Source organism: Dreissena polymorpha, chromosome 4 (genome assembly GCF_020536995.1).
Source record: "Dreissena polymorpha isolate Duluth1 chromosome 4, UMN_Dpol_1.0, whole genome shotgun sequence".
Classification (NCBI taxonomy): domain Eukaryota; kingdom Metazoa; phylum Mollusca; class Bivalvia; order Myida; family Dreissenidae; genus Dreissena; species Dreissena polymorpha.
The window spans coordinates 65,080,968-65,103,755 of NC_068358.1; the positions used below are offsets into that span (position 1 = coordinate 65,080,968).

The 22,788-nt window shown below is 36.2% G+C and overlaps 1 protein-coding gene across 2 annotated transcripts in view; it reads left to right on the top strand.

The window, feature by feature from the left end:
* The first annotated feature begins 9,001 nt into the window (after window positions 1-9,001).
* LOC127876272 (serine/threonine-protein kinase LATS2-like) overlaps window positions 9,002-22,788 on the top strand; it is a 66,391-nt gene continuing 52,604 nt past the window's right edge. The window contains exons 1-2 of one of the 2 annotated variants that reach the window (XM_052421367.1): window positions 9,002-9,097; window positions 13,783-14,436. In XM_052421367.1, coding sequence (XP_052277327.1) covers window positions 14,035-14,436 — 402 coding nt within the window. In that variant the 5' untranslated portion in view covers window positions 9,002-9,097; window positions 13,783-14,034. The other variant, XM_052421366.1, reaches the window with a different exon arrangement.

Genomic DNA, 22,788 nt, shown 5'->3' on the forward strand with positions numbered 1-22,788 from the left:
CTACTACTACTACTATTACTACTATCGTTACTGCTGTTACTGCTCCTTCTCCTCCTCCTACTATGACTACTGCTACTGCTGCTGTTGCTAGTAGAAGTAGTAGTAGTAGTAGTAGTAGTAGTAGAAGTAGTAGTAGTAGTGCCGTCAAAACAATGTTCGAGATCATCCATTGTAAATGACAGACGCTTAATGTTACCCCGACGCTTAAAATATACTTCCGAAAAGAGAGCATATCGCACTTAAGAGATTATTGCGACGGTGATAATCGAGCGTTAACGTACAACAGGTGCCCGCCCCTCCCCCCTGTGGATAGTAGACAGTAAGGTTGGTAGGGACACGTCCTATGTCGGAAATCTATGTCGGAACATCTGGCCAACTTTGTTTCACAAAAACTCAAAGGCTCACCAGCCGAGTAAGGCTCGATACGGATGCGGATAGATGGAATACTAGCCTAGGCTACTAATATATCCGCATATCCGCATCCGCAAAAAAATAGAACAAGTTGAAATGCACTGCGCTTTTTCCATTCATCCGCATCCGCATATCCGCACGCGCAATAGGCGTCCGCAAAAGAACGCTCAAGTGAGCATTCTAATGCGGATGCGGACAAGATACGGACGGCATTTAGCACGATGAGGTAAGCTGTCATCCCAAAATTCAACTGAAAAACTAATCGAATTCTTTAAAAATTACCCGGAATTATACAACCAACGCAGTTCTGCATATCGGGACTCTGATTTAACTTCAAATGTTTGAAAAAGCATAGCCAATGCACTAGAAGAAGATGTTTCAGGTATTTACCATTTGAATTCTTTTACAGACAGAATGATGATTTGTACCATATATCTACTTAAATGCACGCTTGTCCGTCACAATAATTCTCTCAATTATAATTTTCAGTTTTATCCATATATTTTTTCCCCAAAAAAAGAAAGATACGTTCGACGTATGCGGATAAATGGAATATAGCGTCCGTATTATGATATTATAGCCAAAATGTATTGTCAGATGTCATAACCATGGCAACATCATATATGGAGACGTTTCTTGTGGTATATAATACAGCGTATCACGGCAATGTCTTCATAAAACTGAAGCGAACGGCAACAACACTGGATCGATTTTTTGGTCCATCCAAAAAAACAAAAAGGGTCGGACTCTGAGCCAAAGTTGTTGAGTCTAAGGTAAGATTTTTTAAAAGTGTATTATAACGCATTTATTTTGCTAAGTTTATTCAGTATGTTATATGTTTAACTCTAAAATATTGAAATAAAAGAACAAAAAAGTGTAAATTTATTAACACCTTGTAGATAATAATTTCTTTAACATTATTGAACTTTATCAAACGTGTTGTGCGCTTTTTTTTCATCTTTTGCATTTTCAACTTATAACATTCACATTTTATCGCGCTTTATATAAACTCTGATAAACTAAGGTTATTGAAATATTAATCAGACCAACAGTATTACTGCATGGTAATGTATTTTTTTAATAATATATTTGCTTAGTCAATTTAACTGAATTTGGCATTTCCAAAGACCTAGAATAAACAGATTAGAATCTTCTTCTCCGCTATAGCTTTATTCAATCAAATATCGCGGCGGGCGTGATTCTAGGTCTTTGGCATTTCTAACAAGAAATATCTATAAAAAAGATATACGGCGTTGATAGTTCAATGAATGAGATAAAGGATAGCGAATATCTTTTTCTGTGCAGTTCTTAGCTGCATCACACGCAGTACGGGATGTTACGCGGAGTTTTCGCGGCTTATTTTACATTATTACATATTGCTGGTCACAAACCTATAGATACAAAACAGAAAACCAAAAGAAGAATGGAAGTGAAATTTAAACATATGAGTCAACCGGCCACACGCGAAGTATCCGTATTTATAGGCGCGTTCTTCGAACAAATCTGTTTTAGTGGTTTGTCGGGGATTGCTATTTGATTCGATTATTAACAGTATCGAGAATCATCGCGCTCATGCTTAATACATTAGTCAATATGGTGGAATAATTATTGTTAAATAATCAAAAATAATATGTATCATTGTATTGTTGAAAACACATTAAGAATCTATTAATTACATACCATAATTATATTGCTGAATATCTTCATTTAACATATTTCTGGTCTAAAAAAAATTCCAGGTCAACTAGTTCACGGATAGCGTCTTTATTATATAACGATCATTTTACTGGCCGCGAACTCCGGTGATGACCTGTATATAAACGCTGACATTCACACACTAGCCGCGAATTGACCCGATACCTCGCGGGTTGAAATGCAATGCATTAAAGTGAGGCCTCGCTTCCACTGCTCTTTATACTTTTACATGTTAACATGTTGACAGGAATATGGAAGTAGGTACAAAATATGAGAACATAGCCTTATAAACGCTTTTGCGCTGACAATCCTCTGAAAATAAAAGGTGCACGCACAAACTGTATTGATGTCGAGAATTGAGTGTAAAACTGTTTCATGCAGTAAAACAGAGTTAAAAAAACGCGAATATGTTTCCAATGTTCTGGTGGTATACTCAAATCAGCCAATGGAATAAATGAAGTGTATTCATTCGTACCTAGCCGCGGGAAATTTTATTTGAATTGTATTGGACATTTACAAAGGTCAGGTAAGGTGAAAAGCTGTCTTAATACAGCTACGCCGAAAAACTCATCCTCTTTTATTTTCAGAACTCACCATGAAGATGACGAACTCACCATGAAGATGACTGTAAGAGTTCACCTACCAACTCAAGTGGGGTTAAAGCTACCAGCCTCCTACCAATTGGAGCCACAGTGACAGATTTGAGTTGGCAGAACTCACTGGTATGTGTCTTATGTCAGTGCACAGGGGCATTGATGTCTACCTAAGTAACATTGTCCAACAATTTGCAAGGCAGAATCCAACAAAATGAAACTGCCTTGTATTTTGGAGTCTGATCTGAAAAAATGAAGAAAAGGACTTGTGTAAAGTTAAAAAGACTGTTTAGTCTGTAAATGTTCCTCATGACATAACAGTTTGAAAATTGTGAGTTTTTGAGTATTTGTTACTTGTTGAGCTGTTGAAAGGGAATCACAATTTAAATAAAAAAATAAATATATTTAAACACAGCGTATTATATAACTTCTTTATGTTGAATGCACCAATATGAGCGTATTAACCCATTAATGACCAAATTATTTTTTTTGCAATTTTATTAAAAACTGTAAGGAACTATATAATAATGCTATTAAACAACTTTATAATGATATTTACTATCGGAATATCAGTGCTTAATGCAATTTTAGATATGTCCCAAATCTGGGACGCCAGACACATAAGATATCAATATTCGTATATATTCCATCTTTCAGTAATGACACATTTACTTCCAAATATGCACGAATGTATGTTTTTCTGCATGTTTATGACAATCCAATCACCTGTCTATGAATTGTGAAATATATATCTCCACTTATCACTGGCGATGAAATGCTATGAAACATCTGTCATGGAGTCCAACATTACACTTCTCGCAGATCCGGGTTGACTTTCCGCCACAAAAGGCACACCTTCTCTGTGTGTTATTTGGCGCAATGTAGTGGTTGCGCCTGTCTTACCTGACAGCAGCCGATACTCTGCGATTAATGTGCATGACCCTCCCAACCGGACGTCCACGCAAAGCTCCTTGGGAATACCGCATAAGATAAACTTTGCATATTTTCCGCCTTAAATCTAGAAGATCCATGGGTTGGTTCTGATATTTGGCGGGTAACCTGCACAGGATCCATGCATTTTGCACAACCATGTTCTTCTTCCCCTTTTAGGAATGTTGGGCATCCGTTGCTCATTCTGGTTTTGTTGCACAGGGATCTGAACGTCATAGTAAATAGTGGTGTCCGATGCATCGGACACAGAATCTACATCACTACCCTCATCCTGCGATGTGTCCGAATGGTTAATGTCTGTGATGTTTGAGACTGATCCGGTGGCACTTCGCACAAAAACAGTCACATCAGCACGAAGTTGGTTGTCAAAGATTTTTGATAGTATAGTTGAGCGAACTAACTATAAACTTTGAACGTAAACAAAAGTCCACCAATGTCCCTCAGATAGAAGGAAAGGACTTGAAATGTTGGGGTCTATGCAAATCACAATACCGCAAAGAGGATTACAAAGTTTATTTATCTATTTATCTATTTAATTTTCATGCTTTAATTTCTATTCTAAATGCATGCACATTTATAAACAAATAAAACATTTCAGTTTAGATTATCCATGATGATCGAATGTCAAATGTTAAAAACAAATGTTCTTGCTGTGCTCCGCTGTGTACGTCATAAATATATTCAGTTCTCATGTCCAAACCCAAGGAATAGCTATTCTTCGTTCTTTTCAGTTACCCGATGGGAACTACACAGTACACATCACTGCTTCACTTTTTGAGGTTTACTATGATATGAATTCTTCCTGTCAGTGTGTTTCTCTGTATAAGTTATTTGGAGTTGTCTTAGTGAAACTGATGGCCAATATTTATTCAAATCTAATTCTAGTAAGCATCATACATCTCATTAAACTTCTATCTTCTATCCCATTATCCATCAACTTTCTTCATCAAATTATTTTCTTATTTTTCGGCCGTAATTCTTCCCCCAACAAAAATGGGATCTACAAGGATATAAGAATATCCATTCAGATCATTATGCTTATGATTAATCCCTTATAACAGCTTTCAATTATACCACATTTTACTAGTTATCAAAATCACATTGCAATAACATAATATTTCCGTAACATCAAGCACTACAAGTTTTACAAGAAAAACAAAACAATACAGAATGATTACTACAATAATGCATATGTTGGACGAGAAAGATTATTGTTAAATAACATACCACATTTAGATTTTCTTCTCTTATCTTTCTATATACACAACACTCTAGATGCCTCCACAATGTGGCCGACGATCAGAAATTCTGATGGCATCTCCTTCCAAACAACAAACGCTCTGGGCCCAAATTCAACTGACTCAGAAACACACAGAAAACTCTCGAACTCTCCCATACACTAAACAGGCTTCCTTGAATAAACAAAAGTATCCCCATATCCCAGAACTGACTCTAAATTTCCCATTAGATTTGACAGTATTTCAGGGCTTTCAGTACTCTTGGATGTGTATCCCGCAGCTGGTTTATAGTAACATTTATACTTGCTATTCTAATTAACTATATTAACATTTAAACACAAAAAAGACAACCCTATTTCTTTGACACCCCCCCTAATTAAGATGAAATTCCCAATTTCTGTCTCAACCTTTTGGATTTGTGTCAAGACTAGGTTAGTGACTCATGTCCCAGATTTTCGACTGAGATCCAGGGCACGCCCCTGCAACAGTGCACTCAAATTTGCACCCCAACATTCCTTCTTCCATCCAGCACTCTCTGCAAATCGCTCAAATCTTTTGAGATATGCATCCATGCTATCACGCTTGTCATCAAAATTGGGTAACTTTGGCAACTTAGCCTTAGTACCACTCTCACTAGTAGTACGACTATCACCCCTCTGTGACCCACTACGTAATCTTTCCATCTCAATTTCTCCCTCCATTTCTAATTTCTTAAATTCTCTCCCTCTATTTCTCTCTTCACGCTCATAAACTCTTTCTTTCCTTTCTGCCTCCTCTCTTTCTCTTTTAAAGGAGAGCAAAGTTTCCCCGGACAAACCGGACTTTTCACCCATTTGAAAAAGATTTTCCAAATCAGACATGGTGAAAATCAAACCCAATGAATAAGGGATTTAACAAGAAAGTTAACTCATATAATAATCTGCTGGCCCCTTTTAACAGTTTCTCCTTTTTGCCTGACCTGACCAGTGCCTGTGACCTCACACTGACCTGTAGCAATTCCCCTTAGAGATAACAACCCAGGTATTAACAGCACAGCACACAGAGATAAGTTTCTCTTGAACTTACAGACAAGCTTTTATTTCCTCACTGCAGTATTTCTCTGTGATAATTGAATAGCATAACCCCACCCGTACTACCAGTTTTGTCAAAGATTTTTGATAGTATAGTTGAGCGAACTAACTATAAACTTTGAACGTAAACAAAAGTCCACCAATGTCCCTCAGATAGAAGGAAAGGACTTGAAATTTTGGGGTCTATGCAAATCACAATACCGCAAAGAGGATTACAAAGTTTATTTATCTATTTATCTTTTTAATGTTCATGCTTTAATTTCTATTCTAAAAGCATGCACATTTAAAAACAAATAAGAAATTTCAGTTTAGATTATCCATGATGATCGAGTGTCAAATGTTAAAAACAAATGTTCTTGCTGTGCTCCGCTGTGTACGTCATAAATATATTCAGTTCTCATGTCCAAACCCAAGGAATAGCCATTCTTCGTTCTTTCCAGTTACCCGATGGGAACTACACAGTACACATCACTGCTTCACTTTTTGAGGTTTACTATGATATGAATTCTTCCTGTCAGTGTGTTTCTCTGTATAAGTTATTTGGAGTTGTCTTAGTGAAACTGATGGCCAATATTTATTTAAATCTAATTCTAGTAAGCATCATACATCTCATTAAACTTCTATCTTCTATCCCATTATCCATCAACTTTCTTCATCAAATTATTTTCTTATTTTTCGGCCGTAATTCTTCCCCCAACAAAAAAGGGATCTACAAGGATATAAGAATATCCATTCAGATCATTATGCTTATGATTAATCCCTTATAACAGCTTTCAATTATACCACATTTTACTAGTTATCAAAATCACATTGCAATAACATAATATTTCCGTAACATCAAGCACTACAAGTTTTACAAGAAAAACAAAACAATACAGAATGATTACTACAATAATGCATATGTTGGACGAGAAAGATTATTGTTAAATAGCATACCCCATTTAGATTTTCTTCTCTTATCTTTCTATATACACAACACTCTAGATGCCTCCACAATGTGGCCGACGATCAGAAATTCTGATGGCACCTCCTTCCAAACAACAAACGCTCTGGGTCCAAATTCAACTGACTCAGAAACACACAGAAAACTCTCGAACTCTCCCATACACTAACCAGGCTTCCTTGAATAAACAAAAGTATCCCCATACCCCAGAACTGACCCTAAATTTCCCATTAGATTTGACAGTATTTCAGGGCTTTCAGTACTCTTGGATGTGTATCCCGCAGCTGGTTTATAGTAACATTTATACTTGCTATTCTAATTAACTATATTAACATTTACACACACAAAAAAGACAACCCTATTTCTTTGACATTGGTTCCCTATCAAATTATTTATATTCCCTCCAAGGGTTCATCCCCGCAATCCTCATCACTTTGTGTAGCAATTTTTGGTCCAGTCATGAACACGTCAGCTTCTTGAAAGTCTGTATCATCTTAAAAGATGCAACACATCATTTAGAGTGAGCCTGTTAACATAAACTTATATAAATGTAGTTGTAAAATATTATTATTTGATATTTTTACAGACCATACTAAATCTCGATTTTTTACACATATGTGCATAGCGTCCCAAATTTGGGACATCATATTGATTAGTAAAAAGTCAAGGGAAAATAAGTAAATACCTATATTTCCATTAGTGAACATTATAAAAATCACATATTTCAAAATTACAAATCTATAATTTTGACTTTATTACAAAAAATTGAGCATAAAAAATACATACCTTTTTTTAGCCATTGTCAGTCCAAGAAAAATTTGCCCCTGGTCGTTAAATGCAGCCTTATGAATGCATGAAATCTCTTTCTGTTTTATCTCAAATTGGTGTTACCTGATACAAAGGACTACTAGCACAGCCACACAACAGAGATAACTGTATATTTATCATTGAAATAATTTACACTGACCAGATTTCCTAGGTGTCCCAAATATGGGACGCTGGTCATTAATGGGATAATATGTGACCATTCATTGTACACTGACTTCTTGCCACCGCCGCCCCCGCATTTTGTTTTGTGGAACAAATTGTGTGCCCCCCCCCCCCCCCCTCCAGTTATGTCCTTTCTAGATACGGCCAGACTGGTCCTAAATTTATAGACTATTAACAGTCCTGCATTATCATTTTATCATTTTTATAGAGATAACTCTCTCCTACTTCTTGTACTGGGTGCCCCTTGTACTGTACTTATAATATACAGAGTTACGTTTTCTTATCTGCTTAAAAGGCAGATAATGCTGATAATTCAGCCAGAAGAGAAAAGGAGCTTTGATATTGTATTGCAATACATCTCAAGAAGTAATTGTGAAATTAGAAAAGAAAAAAAATATCAGTCTGTTGACAGACTACTAAATTTAGTCTAAAGCTGCGCCTACATGTTTTAAGCTCTCGATATCAATCGTTTCGTTAAGACTGGCCAATGCAAACTAAAGTTATTTACCGGAAAACCACCTGTTTGCCTTCATCTGATGCTAAATTTCATTGTATGTATCAGTGCTTGTAATAGAGTAGATCTGTAGATCTACATTCTAGATCTACGCATTTCTTGCCTTTTTTTGTTTAATGGATTTCAAACATTAACGATTTAGAAGTTATATGCATTGTAAAGTAGACGGCATAAATACAAAAAAAATCCCCTCGTTTAAAAACACCGCTCGGATTACTGTAATTGTGTTTTATACTTCCCTTCGAACAAACATATACAAAACAAACACATTTGAGAGCATTGGCCACGTGCTTAACACAGCGTTTTCATTGCTCACGTGATCACTGTGGAATGTCAACAATGTAGTCGATGGGCGTACCATATGTCAATCATTGAGATAACCTGGCATCCATGGGCAGGTCCACTACTAAACAGGTAACGTCAATACCATTCACGTGGAGACAAAAACTTCTATGTGTAAAAATATTATATTTTGTACGGTAAGTAAACTAATCATTAAAAAACTATATAATATAAATATGTCTTTGAAAAATGTAACGCATTCTATGAGATCCTCTAGACATTCCGATCACCGATCATTTACTTGAAAGCTGACACCCCTGTGTATTTAAACTGAAGTATGAAAGCCCAAAATGTGTTGTGAATGTTTTGTCTATGAAAATATGTGAAACCGTTTTAATACACAACTTTCGGTATGTTTTGGAGATATTTCTGATCATGTGTGTTTGATTTTTATACTCTCGACAAATCTTACCTCTGTCAGCTGTGTTGATTTATCACGATCCGTTCGAAATGCCTGTTATTTTAAGGTATACGTATTAATCACAAAACAACATGGCGGATTAGCACATAACGATATATTCGTTTCGTCTGGATTTTGATGGATACTTATTGTGATAAACCATCAAAGTATGTGTTTGGATGATATTTGTCAAAATGATTTATAGTGTTGCAATGTTCATCTGGAATGTGGTTTTTATTGATACGTCTCAATTAAGTCTCTCAAAACGGGCTTATGCCGTAATAGTTCCAGCACGTCAACAGGTGCCCGCCTTGAAGTACCTGTTGTTGTTTTTTTTAATAATAATTTGTCACATATTCAAACACAATATTGTTTGTTTTAAAAGCAAACATTAATTATGAAGACTCTACCCTTATCTCGTTTTGAATAAGTTGCCCCATTGCCCATTTATCCCCTATTAATAGATACAATACCTTGCTTTAATTACTGATACTATAGAAAGTCTAAAAAACTCCTGTATAAATTATCATTAAAAGCCTTAAAGTCATTCGTCATTTTTTTCATATTGATAAGATGATACAAAAAGGCCATTTTCAATATACATGTAGCCAATTAACACATGTGTTTATGCCTGTTCCATGGTGATTGATTTTAGTGTCATAAAATACTAACATTTATTTTCAACAATGTGGTGAATACTTAATCAAAAGTTACAAGTCTTAAGTTGATTAATTGTACTACTTCTTGTAATAAATTAACTCTATATTTCCGTCTTGGGGAATCAGTTATTAAATGTAGTTTAAACTTTTATCTTTTTTGTATAAATTTAAATTCTGACCCGAACCAACCTGAAATTCCAAGTTTTTTTTAGTTTTGACCTGCTGGCCTGACTCGATATATATTTTTTTATCTGTAAGAGCCTTATTAACATGGTTCAAGTGGCAGTAGATGTTTTTGTCACTGTCATGTTTTTTTACTGTGCATATAATGTAATTCCAAATAAATTGGATCTATCATCATGAAGATAGCATGGTGCATGCTCCAATAGTGTGTTCACTTAAACACGGCCATTTATCACTGTCACCTCTTTTTTGCTATGCATAGATAAATGAGCCAATGCTACTTCCGAGGTGGTGCTAAGGACCTTATGTTTTGAAATTTAACGGATAATTATACTGGGTTAGTAGGTTTCAAATCTTTATTTCAATATATTTTGAATTATTTTAAAACTCGGGCAATGTAGTGCGATTCAGTGCCAGGGCAACAGATAAGATTTTGGGTCAATTAGTTTTCACTGCAAGATTTTTGTTACAATTAGTTTTTTCCCTCAGAACTACTTCTCAACAAGTTTTTTTTTACAACTTAATCAAAACATACATTTATATCTGGATCAAATTAGCGCTTCATTTTTGGATATTGGTAATTCTCAGCAATTCTTATTCCAATTAAGTCATTATAAATTCACACTGGCATTGGTTGTTTGGCGATATTAGTACTAATTGTATAATGACAAATGGATGATGGAGTCATTTTGTTTTAACCAGTTTCAACACTCCTGCCTTTCAGTCTCAGAGCTCACCTACAGTACAGCCAAAGCGGAGCAAACGTATTTCGCGATCCGCGGCGGCAAGGTGAAACGAGTCGATGCCGCGTCAGTTGTTGAAGCCGCGTCAGTATGCGATGGCAAGTCGCATTTCGCCGCGAAACTTTGCATCTGTCCGCCGAGGCATGCCGCGGTCCGCGACATGATGCCGAGTAGATGCGCATCATGAAATAAAAAATCGTTTAAAAATTATTAGTTACATGTAGTTAACAAATTTTGAAAGAACAATTATAATAATAATTAAAATCATAATAAATTTATTGTGCGCGGATTGTATTAGCATATACATGTAAGCATAGTTAATGTGTCTGGCCAATTAAGATTGTTTCCCGCCCGTAGTGTATGTATTTCACACATAAACAAGGTCACGTAATTATGTTTTCGCACATACAAGTGGTCAAGGCTCCAGCATATGGTGGATTTATAAATTAATTGCATGTTGATTTTGTTATTATATTTAAGCTGAGAAAAATTAGCAGTTTGAAGCCACATCAATAATCAAGACGGTGACGACGTATTTGTTGTTTTGTTAATTATCAGCTTATTATAACTATTGTTTGAATATGCGTATATAAACACGTTTTATTTTGTTCATTTGATATAGTTAATATCGCTACTAATTACCCGATAATCCCGTATATTCCAGTTTTGAAGCAAATGCTGGTAAATATTAACGATACACAAACATTCTCGATATTTCCTTTAGTATCAAATACATTTTGGCATTTGTTACTATTTATAGAGATGATGAAATAACGTCTAACCAGGGCGTTTTTTTTTTCCCACTGAACATGCGATTTACGCCTGACGTGATGTTCATGTATTTATACAACACAAAATACACCCAAACTTTCCAAACGACGTTCTACATGTCTGCATAATTTTCGCGCGCTTTTTATGAAACAAAGGATATTTTAGCACTGTTTATTTGACGCTAGAATTTGCCAAAGGACGCGTTAGCATTAAAATTCTGAAGTGTGTTTCGGATTACAAATATAATAATGATAATCGAACGAAACATAAACAGTTGCGCGTAATTAATTCTACGCTACACATACATGTATGTACATGTAGGTGGATATCTTTTCACTCGATCCGCCGCGTACGTATGCGGCGGATTTACTCCGCGAAAGTACGCGAGGTTAATACAGACTCGGCGTCGTTGCGCGGATCTATGCCGAGTGCCACATTGATACGCCGCGTGAACACACGATTCGGCCGCCGCGGACTAATAATCTGGCCGTGGCGTAGCCGCGGATTATGTTTGTGCCGCTTTGGCTGTACTGTAACATTTATCCCAATTACAATAAAGAAGTTTTCTGTCAAAAACATCAAAAAAAGGTTAACAAACACTTTTGACATTTAGAGTGACTTCCGTTATCCATTACGTTATATAGCATGCGCTTAATGACTCAGATATAAGCACGTTTAGTTTGAGGATTCTTCTGCCAACATTTACAGTGATAACGTGCGAAATGTTCCGCATGACTTTGCAAAAATTAACAGGAACCTCAAACTACACATTCTAATTCAACTCCGTAGACACTTATTTCTATTTTAACGTGTTTTCCCGACCACCGCAAATGAGCAAGTATTGCGATGGATAATTAAGCAATCAAAATTAACAATATTCGATTTAAAGCTTAAATGAATGCTAAAAAAAGACATGTTTTGGTGAAAATGATATTCTTGGAGGGGAAGTTGTATTTTGAGGAGAAAAAATTCTGGTAGGGGAAGACGCCGACTATCGGCGTCACTTTCTTAGTAAAAAAACAACCTGAAATCAAATACACCAATTTCCCAATATGAAAACTTCACGATGCGAATTTTCCCAATTTCAGGGGTTTTCGCGCACAATTTTCCCAATAGGACTGGTACCGGTACTTTTCCCAAATGGGGCAAAAAAGATTGCTGCAACTGTTCACTCACCACTTTTTTCTGTGTCCAGTGAAATATGAGCAGGGACATCTGTATCATAAGAACACATTTCTAGTAATACGTTTCCAACTATCCAATCCAAAGTGAAAGTCTCAGTGAATTAACATTATAAAGATAAGTTTAAAACATTGCAATGGTTGAAACATTACGAAATTGTTGATGTAAAATGTGGATGTAACATCACACAAATAGGCAGATGACATATTTGAAACCAAATAGGAACACTTGCAAATACAGATTTTTATGCCCCCGGATCGAATGATCGGTGGACTGGTATATTGTTTTTGGCCTGTCTGTCTGTCTGTCATTGTGTGTGTCTGTCTGTCCCAAAACTTTAACCTTGGTCATAACTTTTGCAATATTGAAGATAGCAATTTAATATTTGGCATGCATGTGTATCTCATGGAGCATTTTGAGTGGTGAAAGGTCAAGGTCATCCTTTAAGGTCAAAGGTCAAAAAACAAAATCCAAGGGAAGTTACAAACTTTAAAGGGAGCTAATTTCTATTTTATATCATTTGGCAGGCACTGATTATTTTCGAAAGGGAGGTAATATTTTTTAAAGGGATATAATATTATTTTTTTTTATTTCAAAGCGGCGCAGAAGGGGGCATTGTGTTTTTGACAAACACATCTCTTGGTCAAATTTAACATTGAAGTAAAAAGTAAAAAAAAAGATGAAAAAGATTGGATACAGTCAATAATATTTAAATTTCACAACCTGTGTCCCAACTCGTAGGTCTATGTCAAGCAGGTCAAAGTTTAGGCATAGTTCACCATTATTGATTGTTTAACATGCAAAAAAATTAATGCATTGAGTGTATAATGGTATTTAGTGTTGGCAACACACTTTTTTTGTGTTCAGACATGTATTGTAGGTGCATCCATGCCTTTGACAGCTGTATTTGCTTCTTCATTGTGAACATTTATAAACCCACATGGCTTGCTCTTAAAAATTTAGATTCCAAACACTGCCTTGATATAGGAATGTTATAAATAGATGTTTTATTTCATGTTGGTGTAAATATTGTTTATATTTTGCAGAACATTTTTTGAGCCTTTTGTTGTTTTTAATTAAATATGTATTTTTTTCAGAACTGTCAAGCTAAAACCAGCATTGAATGGATGCTGGAAATTAAAGAATATTATCACAAAGGATGCGCTGGTTATCAGATCCACCATAAATGAAATGACTGATACACTTAGTAAACATGTGAAATACAACAAGAAATGGGTAAACTTTACTGTATATCATTAAGACATGTTATGTTTATTAACATTTGTGTTTAAAAGTAAATGGAACATTTTCTTTAAGTGTGTTTTCGGAAATAAATCAAGCTGACGCACATGCCCCGTAATCAGGGGCCAAGGCGGCCTCTGGTTTTACAGCCACAGGATCGGGAGATCATAACATCGATTCGAGATACGCTGCACAAGTGTACAGATCAAGGCTCATCTCAGACAAAGAAAGCTGATTCTCCTGATGTGGGCAGTCAGTCACGGCGTGAGAGCGTTTCGTCAGGGTCAGGTTCTGGTGGGACACCCAGCTTACCTAAACCTAATGTTCAGAGCTCAAATGGCTCTTCACAGAATAAAAAAAACTACACTGACAATGCATTACGTTCGATCAGGGAGGCTTTAAAACCATATAAAACACAGGACTTGGGCAGCTCTAGCCAAGAATCTTCACAAGATAGCTCTTATGCAGAAGTAAATAAGCAAGTTCTACAACAGCTTGGTCTATCAGAGGTAAAATCTTCAATTTGTAGTTCAATGTGTTTTTTGCTCACCTGATCACAACATGCTTATGGTTTGCTTAAGTGTTTGCCAAGCATCATCAACATTTGCCTTGTGAAACTTAGATACCATCTAATCTTCATGAAACTTGGTATTAAAGTTTCGCAACATTATATTTGTCCAGTTTGAAACTGCGTCTCGTGCACTTTCCTTAAAAGGTTGACACGCATCTATTGTCAGGACATTTTGTTTTGTTGATTTTTAGCTCGGCTGTTTTCGGAGAAAACCCGAGGTATTGTCATAGCCAGCTTGTCTTGTCCTGTCCCAAACCTTTACATTTTGTTAACCTTTTGAACATTTGCTCTCAAATCAAAGTTCTTCCAACTACAACTTTGAAACTTCATATGTAGATGCACCTTGATTAGTTCTACACATTACACCCATTTTTGGGTCACTTAGTCAAAGGTCAAGGTCACTGTGACCTCTAATATAAAACTTTAACATGGGCTCTAAAATCAAAGTGCTTCCACCTACAACTTTGAAACTTCTTATGTACCTGTAGATGCACCTTGATGAGTTCTACAACCCACACCCATTTTTGGGTCACTAGGTCAAAGGGTAAGGTCACTGTTACCTCTAATATAAAACTGTAACATAAACCTTAACATTTGCTCTGAAATCAAAGTGCTTCCACCTACAACTTTGAAACTTCATTTGTAGATGCACCTTGATGAGTTCTACACGCCACACCCATGTTTGGGTCACTAGGTCAAAGGTCAAGGTCACTGTTACCTCTAATATAAGACTAACATAAACCTTAACATTGGCTCTGAAATCAAAGTGCTTCCACCTACAACTTTGAAACTTCATATGTAGATGCACCTTGTGATGATTTCTACACGCAACACCCATTTTTGGGTCACTAGGTCAAAGGTCAAGGACACTGTGACCTCTAATATAAAACTTTAACATAGGCTCTAAAATCAAAGTGCGTCCACCTGCAACATTGAAACTTCATGTGTAGATGCACCTTGATGAGTTGTACATGCCACACCCATTTTGGGGTCACTACAGTAAAGGCACCGTGTACATGTACTTAAACAAACGCCACTCGCCGTGGTGTTCATTTCACTGTGTTCGCTTACCAAATGAACCCCGGGATGGGTGTCCAGATCAAATGTTCGCGGGGGCCGTTTTCAATAAGGCGAACACCGCGAATCACCGCGGACGCATAATATCTGCCGCAGTGTTCATAGTGTCTGCTAAAAAAATAATAATTGAACATAAAAGTATTGTATTGATTCCTTTCATGTAAAAGTGATAATGAATAATGTTTTTCACACCCATGCTCATGACAGTGTTTTCTGACTTTTTAAACGCCTCGTATAAAAGAAAATCGTGTTCGCACCTAGCATGTTTGATTATGCAATTAACAGTTTGAAGCCATGGAGAACTCATAACTGATTGTAGTAATCGTATTATCCCGAGTCCCTTGATTCCCCGATGCATACCTGTCTACTGTCTCAATCGCATACATGCAACTTCTTCCATCTTTATCCATTACTCGATAATCCCATATTTGCCAGATTTCCATTTTTAAAAGCAAATTATGGGTGTGTAATATAGACGATAATATTGACAAAAATGTCAATTACACAAACGTTAGCAATTTTCGAAAGTATCAAATGAATTTTGGCATATGATTCTATTTAAAGATTTGATGAAATAAGCGTCCAATCAGGACAAGGGTATTCCAAGCCATTGTGTACAGTTCATGTTCTGAAACAAATTGTAGCCGCAAATAAATACATGTATATGCCCATGATATTTTCGTGTCCAGTTTTTATCTACAAACAGCGCGCGAAAATAGCAGGCAACATTGGAAAAGCTTCGTTGTGAACTTCAATTTAAGTATCGGGGTACATGTATCTCGCAAATAACTTGGAATTGACATTGCACATTAAGTGCCGTGTACAGTTCATGAATATTCTTTTACAACGACCAATAAACAGCGTCATCTATATTTAGATTTCATTCAACATGTATAAGTCATTTTCTGGAAATCGGGAGAAAGTGAAAGCGATTTTTCGAAAATAAACCAACGTTTTGTTTATTTAATTTGTCATTATTATTTATATTTTGTGTTGTCTGTGTACGTTTGTTTGGCTCTCATTTGTTTTCAGCAAGTCTTATGAAAATAAATATCGTAATTGTAAATGTTTAAAGCAAGTACCGTTTCCGATATCATATACGAGAATTACTTCGATATGTTACATGAAAATGACATGTACAATTATTGTTTTGATAGACGACACTTGCTTAGCTAAAGTTTGTGTTTCGTAATACATAGGATATTGGATTGTCGGTGCTTGTTTGGAAAATAAATCAAAGACGCAGTGGGCGGTTTTCTATGGTCCTTTTGTACTGACCAACATTTTAATTAATAGTGCACGTACTTAGTTAACATTTAGGGGTAAGAAACACGGGTTCTAGACACGTTGGAAGAAAGTCATCACAGTGATCACGGGTGTTCCCGTTATCGATAGCGTGAAACTGCGGCGATTTCGGGTGTTCGCTGAACACCGCGTTCAGTAGCGTGTCCGCCCCCCGCGAAATGTCACCCATCGGGAAAAGTGAACACCGCGGACAGGCGTTTTGGTTTAAGTACACCATGCCTGTACTGTAGGTCTAAGGTCAAGGTCACTGTTACAGTACCTCTAATATAAAACTTTAACATAAAACTCTAAAATAAACTTGCCACCTACAACTTTGAAACTTCATATGTAGATGAACCTTGTTGAGTTCTACACGCCACACCCATTTTTGGGTCACTAGGTCACAGGTGAAGGTCACTGTGCAGGGCCCTCAATCTATCAAATCTGCCGCCGAACTTCGGCGGCAGTCCCCCACCTGAAAAGTATACTTTTTTCCCCTTTTGGGGGAAAAACTCCCCCTAAAAAAAATTTATTTTTTTTAATTTAATTTTTTTTTTTTTTTTTTTTAATAGAAAGATGTGTCTCGTGATTATTATATCTCAATTCTATTTCAATTTAATCTTTTCAAACATACTAAATTATGAAAAATGCAATGAATATAATGCAAACATGTACAAATGAAATAATGAGAGAGTACAGAGCTACATATAAGCTGCGTATTTGCGTAAATACGCAATCAAAAAAAGGGGGATACGCAATTTTTCAAAATCTGTGCGTACCGGTACGCAAAACAAATCGCCAATACCCAATTCTAGCCGCCTTCTATGCGTAATGAAAAATCCCGTTTTGTTTTGGCCGTTTTGACTCGAGTCTTAATCGACAAGCGCTGGTTTTATCTGGTAACGTATTTACCAATCGTTTAGATGATAACACATGTGAGTCAAACAAAATGGCGTCTCGAGGCAGACGAAAAGTTCCGCAAAAATTACAAAAAACATATAGATTCCTTTGTCGTGGTAAATAAATCTAAATCTAAAACAATTGCAAAGGGCATAGTTAATGACTTTAATAACTCCATGTTTTGTTCCTTGGACATCTGCAGTAGTATTTTAAATGAACTTGTTGATGGGGTGCACAGAGGGCTGGAACCGTGTTGTGGTAGTAAAATAAAGTGTGTTTAGATCGAAAATGCCAAAAAAAAATTTTTTATAATATAATAATAGTAACAAGGGTTTTAACTAAAAACAATGTTTTCTGACAGCCATCAATCAGATATGTTTAAGCTCTCCAAAACAAGATTTTCAGTGCCTTGTGCTGTAAGTTGTTATTGTTTATTGATAGAGCTATGTCTTGGCTACGTCTAAATGCCAAAGTGGTTTATATGTATTATTTTTTTGGCAACGCAACCGGACTCTGATGGCTGTCAAAAAATACAAATATTTAGTGGAAACCCGTGTTATTATTATTATATTTAATTTTGGTTAAGGGCATTTTCGGTCAAAATACACTATATTATAATATCCAAACACCGTTCCAGCCCCATATGGTGGGGTGTGTTGTGTTTCCAAAACGAAAGTACTGGCCCATATTGGAACAAAAACAAGTAGAAACGCATTCGATGAGTGGATGAGTGGGTTGAGAAATTCCATTGTTGAATCTGGTAGCAGAAAGATGGAACAACCTACACTGCAATTGAATACATAACAGTGACTTTATGTACGTACGGTTTTGAGAAGCTAAATTCATGTTTTATTGCAATTACCCAATTCACTTGTTTGTTTCGGTACAAATACCCAATTTTTTTTTATATGAGCGGGTATCATATTTTTGGATACACAATCACGTGTTCCTTTACCCAATTCATTCTTATTTTAAAGGGTATTACCCAATTACCCCAAAAAGCTTATCTGTAGCTCTGAGAGAGCAAGTAAAAAAATCCCCCAAAAAGGTAAAGTCACCAAAATTCCCCCTCCTGAGGGCTGCGGACCCCTTCCCCCAAAGTAGTGTGAGGGCCCTGCTGTGACCTTTAAAAAAAATAATTTTTGACAAACTTTCATTTATTCAAAACTGCACTCGCAGCCGAGCGTTGGCATCCGTTATGAGATGCTCTTGTTTGGGGGAGTTGTAATTTTTTCCTAAGTTTGATATGGGACATAATGTGATTAATGATCTAATTTTTATGTCAATTTATATTGAAACAAAATTTGTTACGGGTAATGCTATATCAGGAAACTTTTAGTTTGTTTGTTTGTTTATTTTGGACTAAAAACTTCTTAAATTTGTTGTGAGAGGTACACTACGCGACCCGTGATTTTTGCCTAATTTGCGAAGTCAAGGCGGGCATTTTGCTTTTTGGGTGGAAAATCACCGCGATTTCACTCCGACGTCGCGCGAGAGCAAGATAATCTTCGCGCTAAATCCCCTCAATGTTGTGGTGATTCGCTGCAATTCGCCGTGATCGCAGTGACAACGATGACTCGCCAATTCATGCATAGAAACCGAATCGTATCGATAACTTTATACATGTACATAACGCTTCTAATGTTCACAATTATCCGATAATCCAACATCAAAAAAATAATCTTGAACATTTATGTCTGTAAATATGTTTGAGAATTTCATAAAAACAACCATATAACTACGCCATTTTTCAGAAGTGTAAAGAGTACAGCGCAAAATGTGGGACACAGCTTTCATTGGACGAGCGTATTTAAATTTAGATTGATACAACACGATCTTACAAAAAAACGTTTTATTGCGTCATACGCCTTCATGTAAAAAACGTTTTCCTCCTGGAAATTGTGCTATTAATGCATAATATTATCAAAACATTTTTTTCACTCGTAAAGCGTTGTAACAAATTAATATACAATTCAAAACAAATATACCATAAGTATAAATGTTCCGTTAAATTCCCAAATGAGAATAAAAATTTATAATCCGAAACACACTTCCAATGTTTTAATGTTAACACGATGTTTACAAATGCTTTCAATATAGTCATCATGTATATTTCCCGACAAAAGAGCGCAAAAATTATGCGGCAATGTACAAGGTCAAGGTATACGAGTGTTCAAGTATTGATTTTTTTTATACAAACTGCGTAGCGCAGAGAACATTGAATTCTGTTGATTTCGGTTAAATGTTTCTTTGGTATTTTTAAAACAGTTATATCGCCAACAATTTGATATTTCTTTTAAAGTCAATTCAAATCAAACATGCCGTATCCGTATCGTTACTGATAGAAGTAAAACATAATACCTTGACTTGTATAGTTTTTTTGTTGTGAGAGACCATCTGAGTAAACGCCGAAAAATATATCCAAACTGTTATTTTTTGTCAATGCCCTTTGATCCATTATCGCACTTAATTGGCAGCGCCATCCTGTTGTTTCTGTGATTGTCACATCTTTTCACAGTTTGAACACGTACAAAGAGTGCCAATTAGACACTTGAACAAACACTATCACCCGCTGGACAGTACACACTAAATAATCAAATGTTGAGGGTTTTAAGTTTTGGACGTGAAAACCCAAAGAAATGCATGTACATTATACATCATTATATTTATTGAACTCTGCGAATGCTAAGTGCTACGTTGATATACTCGTGTTTTTTTTCCAGCAAAACAAACACAATGTTTAACGGCTTTAATATATAGGCAATGATGTAATAACAACAAATTATATACCACGATGTCATAATAACATGTACTTAAAAATAGAACAGTAATGTATTTCCGATTTCCGGCTTATCAAGCATTGTGAATGTATGTACAACGCTCGGAAAGTAACGCGAGTAACACGAGTTATCCGCATTGGAGCCTGAAACAGAAAATAAATAAGTAAAGCATATTTTAGTCCAACTAATTAGATGTAATCTACCGATTACATTTAACCTTTAAATGAAAGTGTTACGTAAACAATTTTCCGTGTCTTAAGGCGCGAATATTTTGCTAAACACTGTTAACAAAAGGGCTACACGTTATAATTCTTAATGAAATGCAAAAATAAGTATTAACATAATTAATAACGTCAATAAACACACACGGTAAGATCAAAGTTTAAATGTAAAAACTTATATCATATTTCTCTTAAATTACCAAATTATTAGTTTCGACGAAATCAAATACCATGTAGAGAAACAAGGCATTTATAACCGACCAATGACTAAACACTATGCAACTTTCAATTTACACAGTGCTACGCTACATGTATATTGCAACAATATGGAATTTGAACAGTGGTAGTGTATTCGGGCCTGGAATATAATCGATTGTAAGTTTTCATAAACATTCTGCTAATGCAATTAGTTAAATAATGTTTACATGTTATGTTAAATAATTATTGCATGATCATTCTTCTGCGCTGTTATATTAATTTGGAGCCGTTAAAGCTTCCGACATTACTTCATCACGTTCATGTCGGAACAGGAGTATTTTTGCTAATACGCCCATTGCATACAACAACAACAAAAGCTTTATTATTGCAATGTATACATATATGTTACATGTACATGTAATGTAGTGTAACCCTTAATGTAAATCTCTTAAAAAGGTGAACCACGGCGGTTTGCGGTGATTTGCGGTGATTCGCGCTGATTGCGTAACAGCGAGATACATCGCGCGGCGGTCGCCGAGACATCACCCAAATTTTCTTGTCGCTCAGAATCACCGCAATTTGTCACGTTGCACCGATTGCGGTGATGCGAGAATCGCGGCAAAAATCACGGGTCGCGTAGTGTAGAAGAGGAAGCCAGACTGCAACACCAAAGTGCAGGATTTTTTTTTTAGAAAAAGGGGAAGACGCTGGGTGAAAGGGGAAAATAGAGTGCGAAAGAGACATATTTACAGTGCTTTCCACAGGACTTTTGTCAGGCGCCCCGGGGCTGATAGGGGTGGTTCGGGAGGGGTGTCCCTTCCCGACGTTGATTTTTTTTTTTAATTTAACGTGTCAATTCACGTTCAGTGGTGCTTTATACAGTACAGCCAAAGCGGAACAAACGTATTTCGCGATCCGCGGCGGCAAGGCGAAACGAGTCGATGCCGCGTCAGTCGTTGAAGCCGCGTCAGTATGCGGCGGCAAGTCGCATTTCGCCGCGAAACTTCGCATCTGTCCGCCGAGGCATGCCGCGGTCCGCGACATGATGCCGAGTCGATGCGATCATGAAATATTATTTTTTTTAAATTATTAGTTACATGTAGTTAACAAATTTTGAAAGAACAATTATAATAATAATTAAAATCATAATAAATTTATTGTGCGCAGATTGTATTAGCATATACATGTAAGCATGGTTAATGTCTGGCCAATTATTAAGTTTGTTTCCCGCCCGTAGCTTATGTATTTCACACATAAACAAGGTCACGTAATTATGTTTTCGCACATACAAGTGGTCAACGCTCCAGCATATGGTGGATTTATAAATTAATTGCATGTTGATTCCGCTATTATATTTTAGCTGAGAAAATTAGCAGTTTGAAGCCACATCAATAATCAAGACGGTGACGACGTATTTGTAGTTTTGTTAATTATCAGCTTATTATAACTATTGTTTGAATATGCGTATATAAACACGTTTTATTTTGTTCATATTATACTGTTAATATCCCTACTAATTACCCGATAATCCCGTATATTCCAGTTTTAAAGCAAATGCTGGTTAATATTTACGATACACAAACATTCTCGATATTTCCTTAAGTATCAAATACATTTTGGCATTTGTTACTATTTATAGAGATGATGAAATAACGTCTAATCGGGGCGTTTTTTTTCTCCACTGAACACACGATTTACGCCTGACGTGATGTTCATGTATTTATACAACACAAAATACACCCAAACTTTCCAAACGACGTTCTACATGTCTGCATAATTTTCGCGCGCTTTTTATGAAACAAAGGATATTTTAGCACTGTTTATTTGACG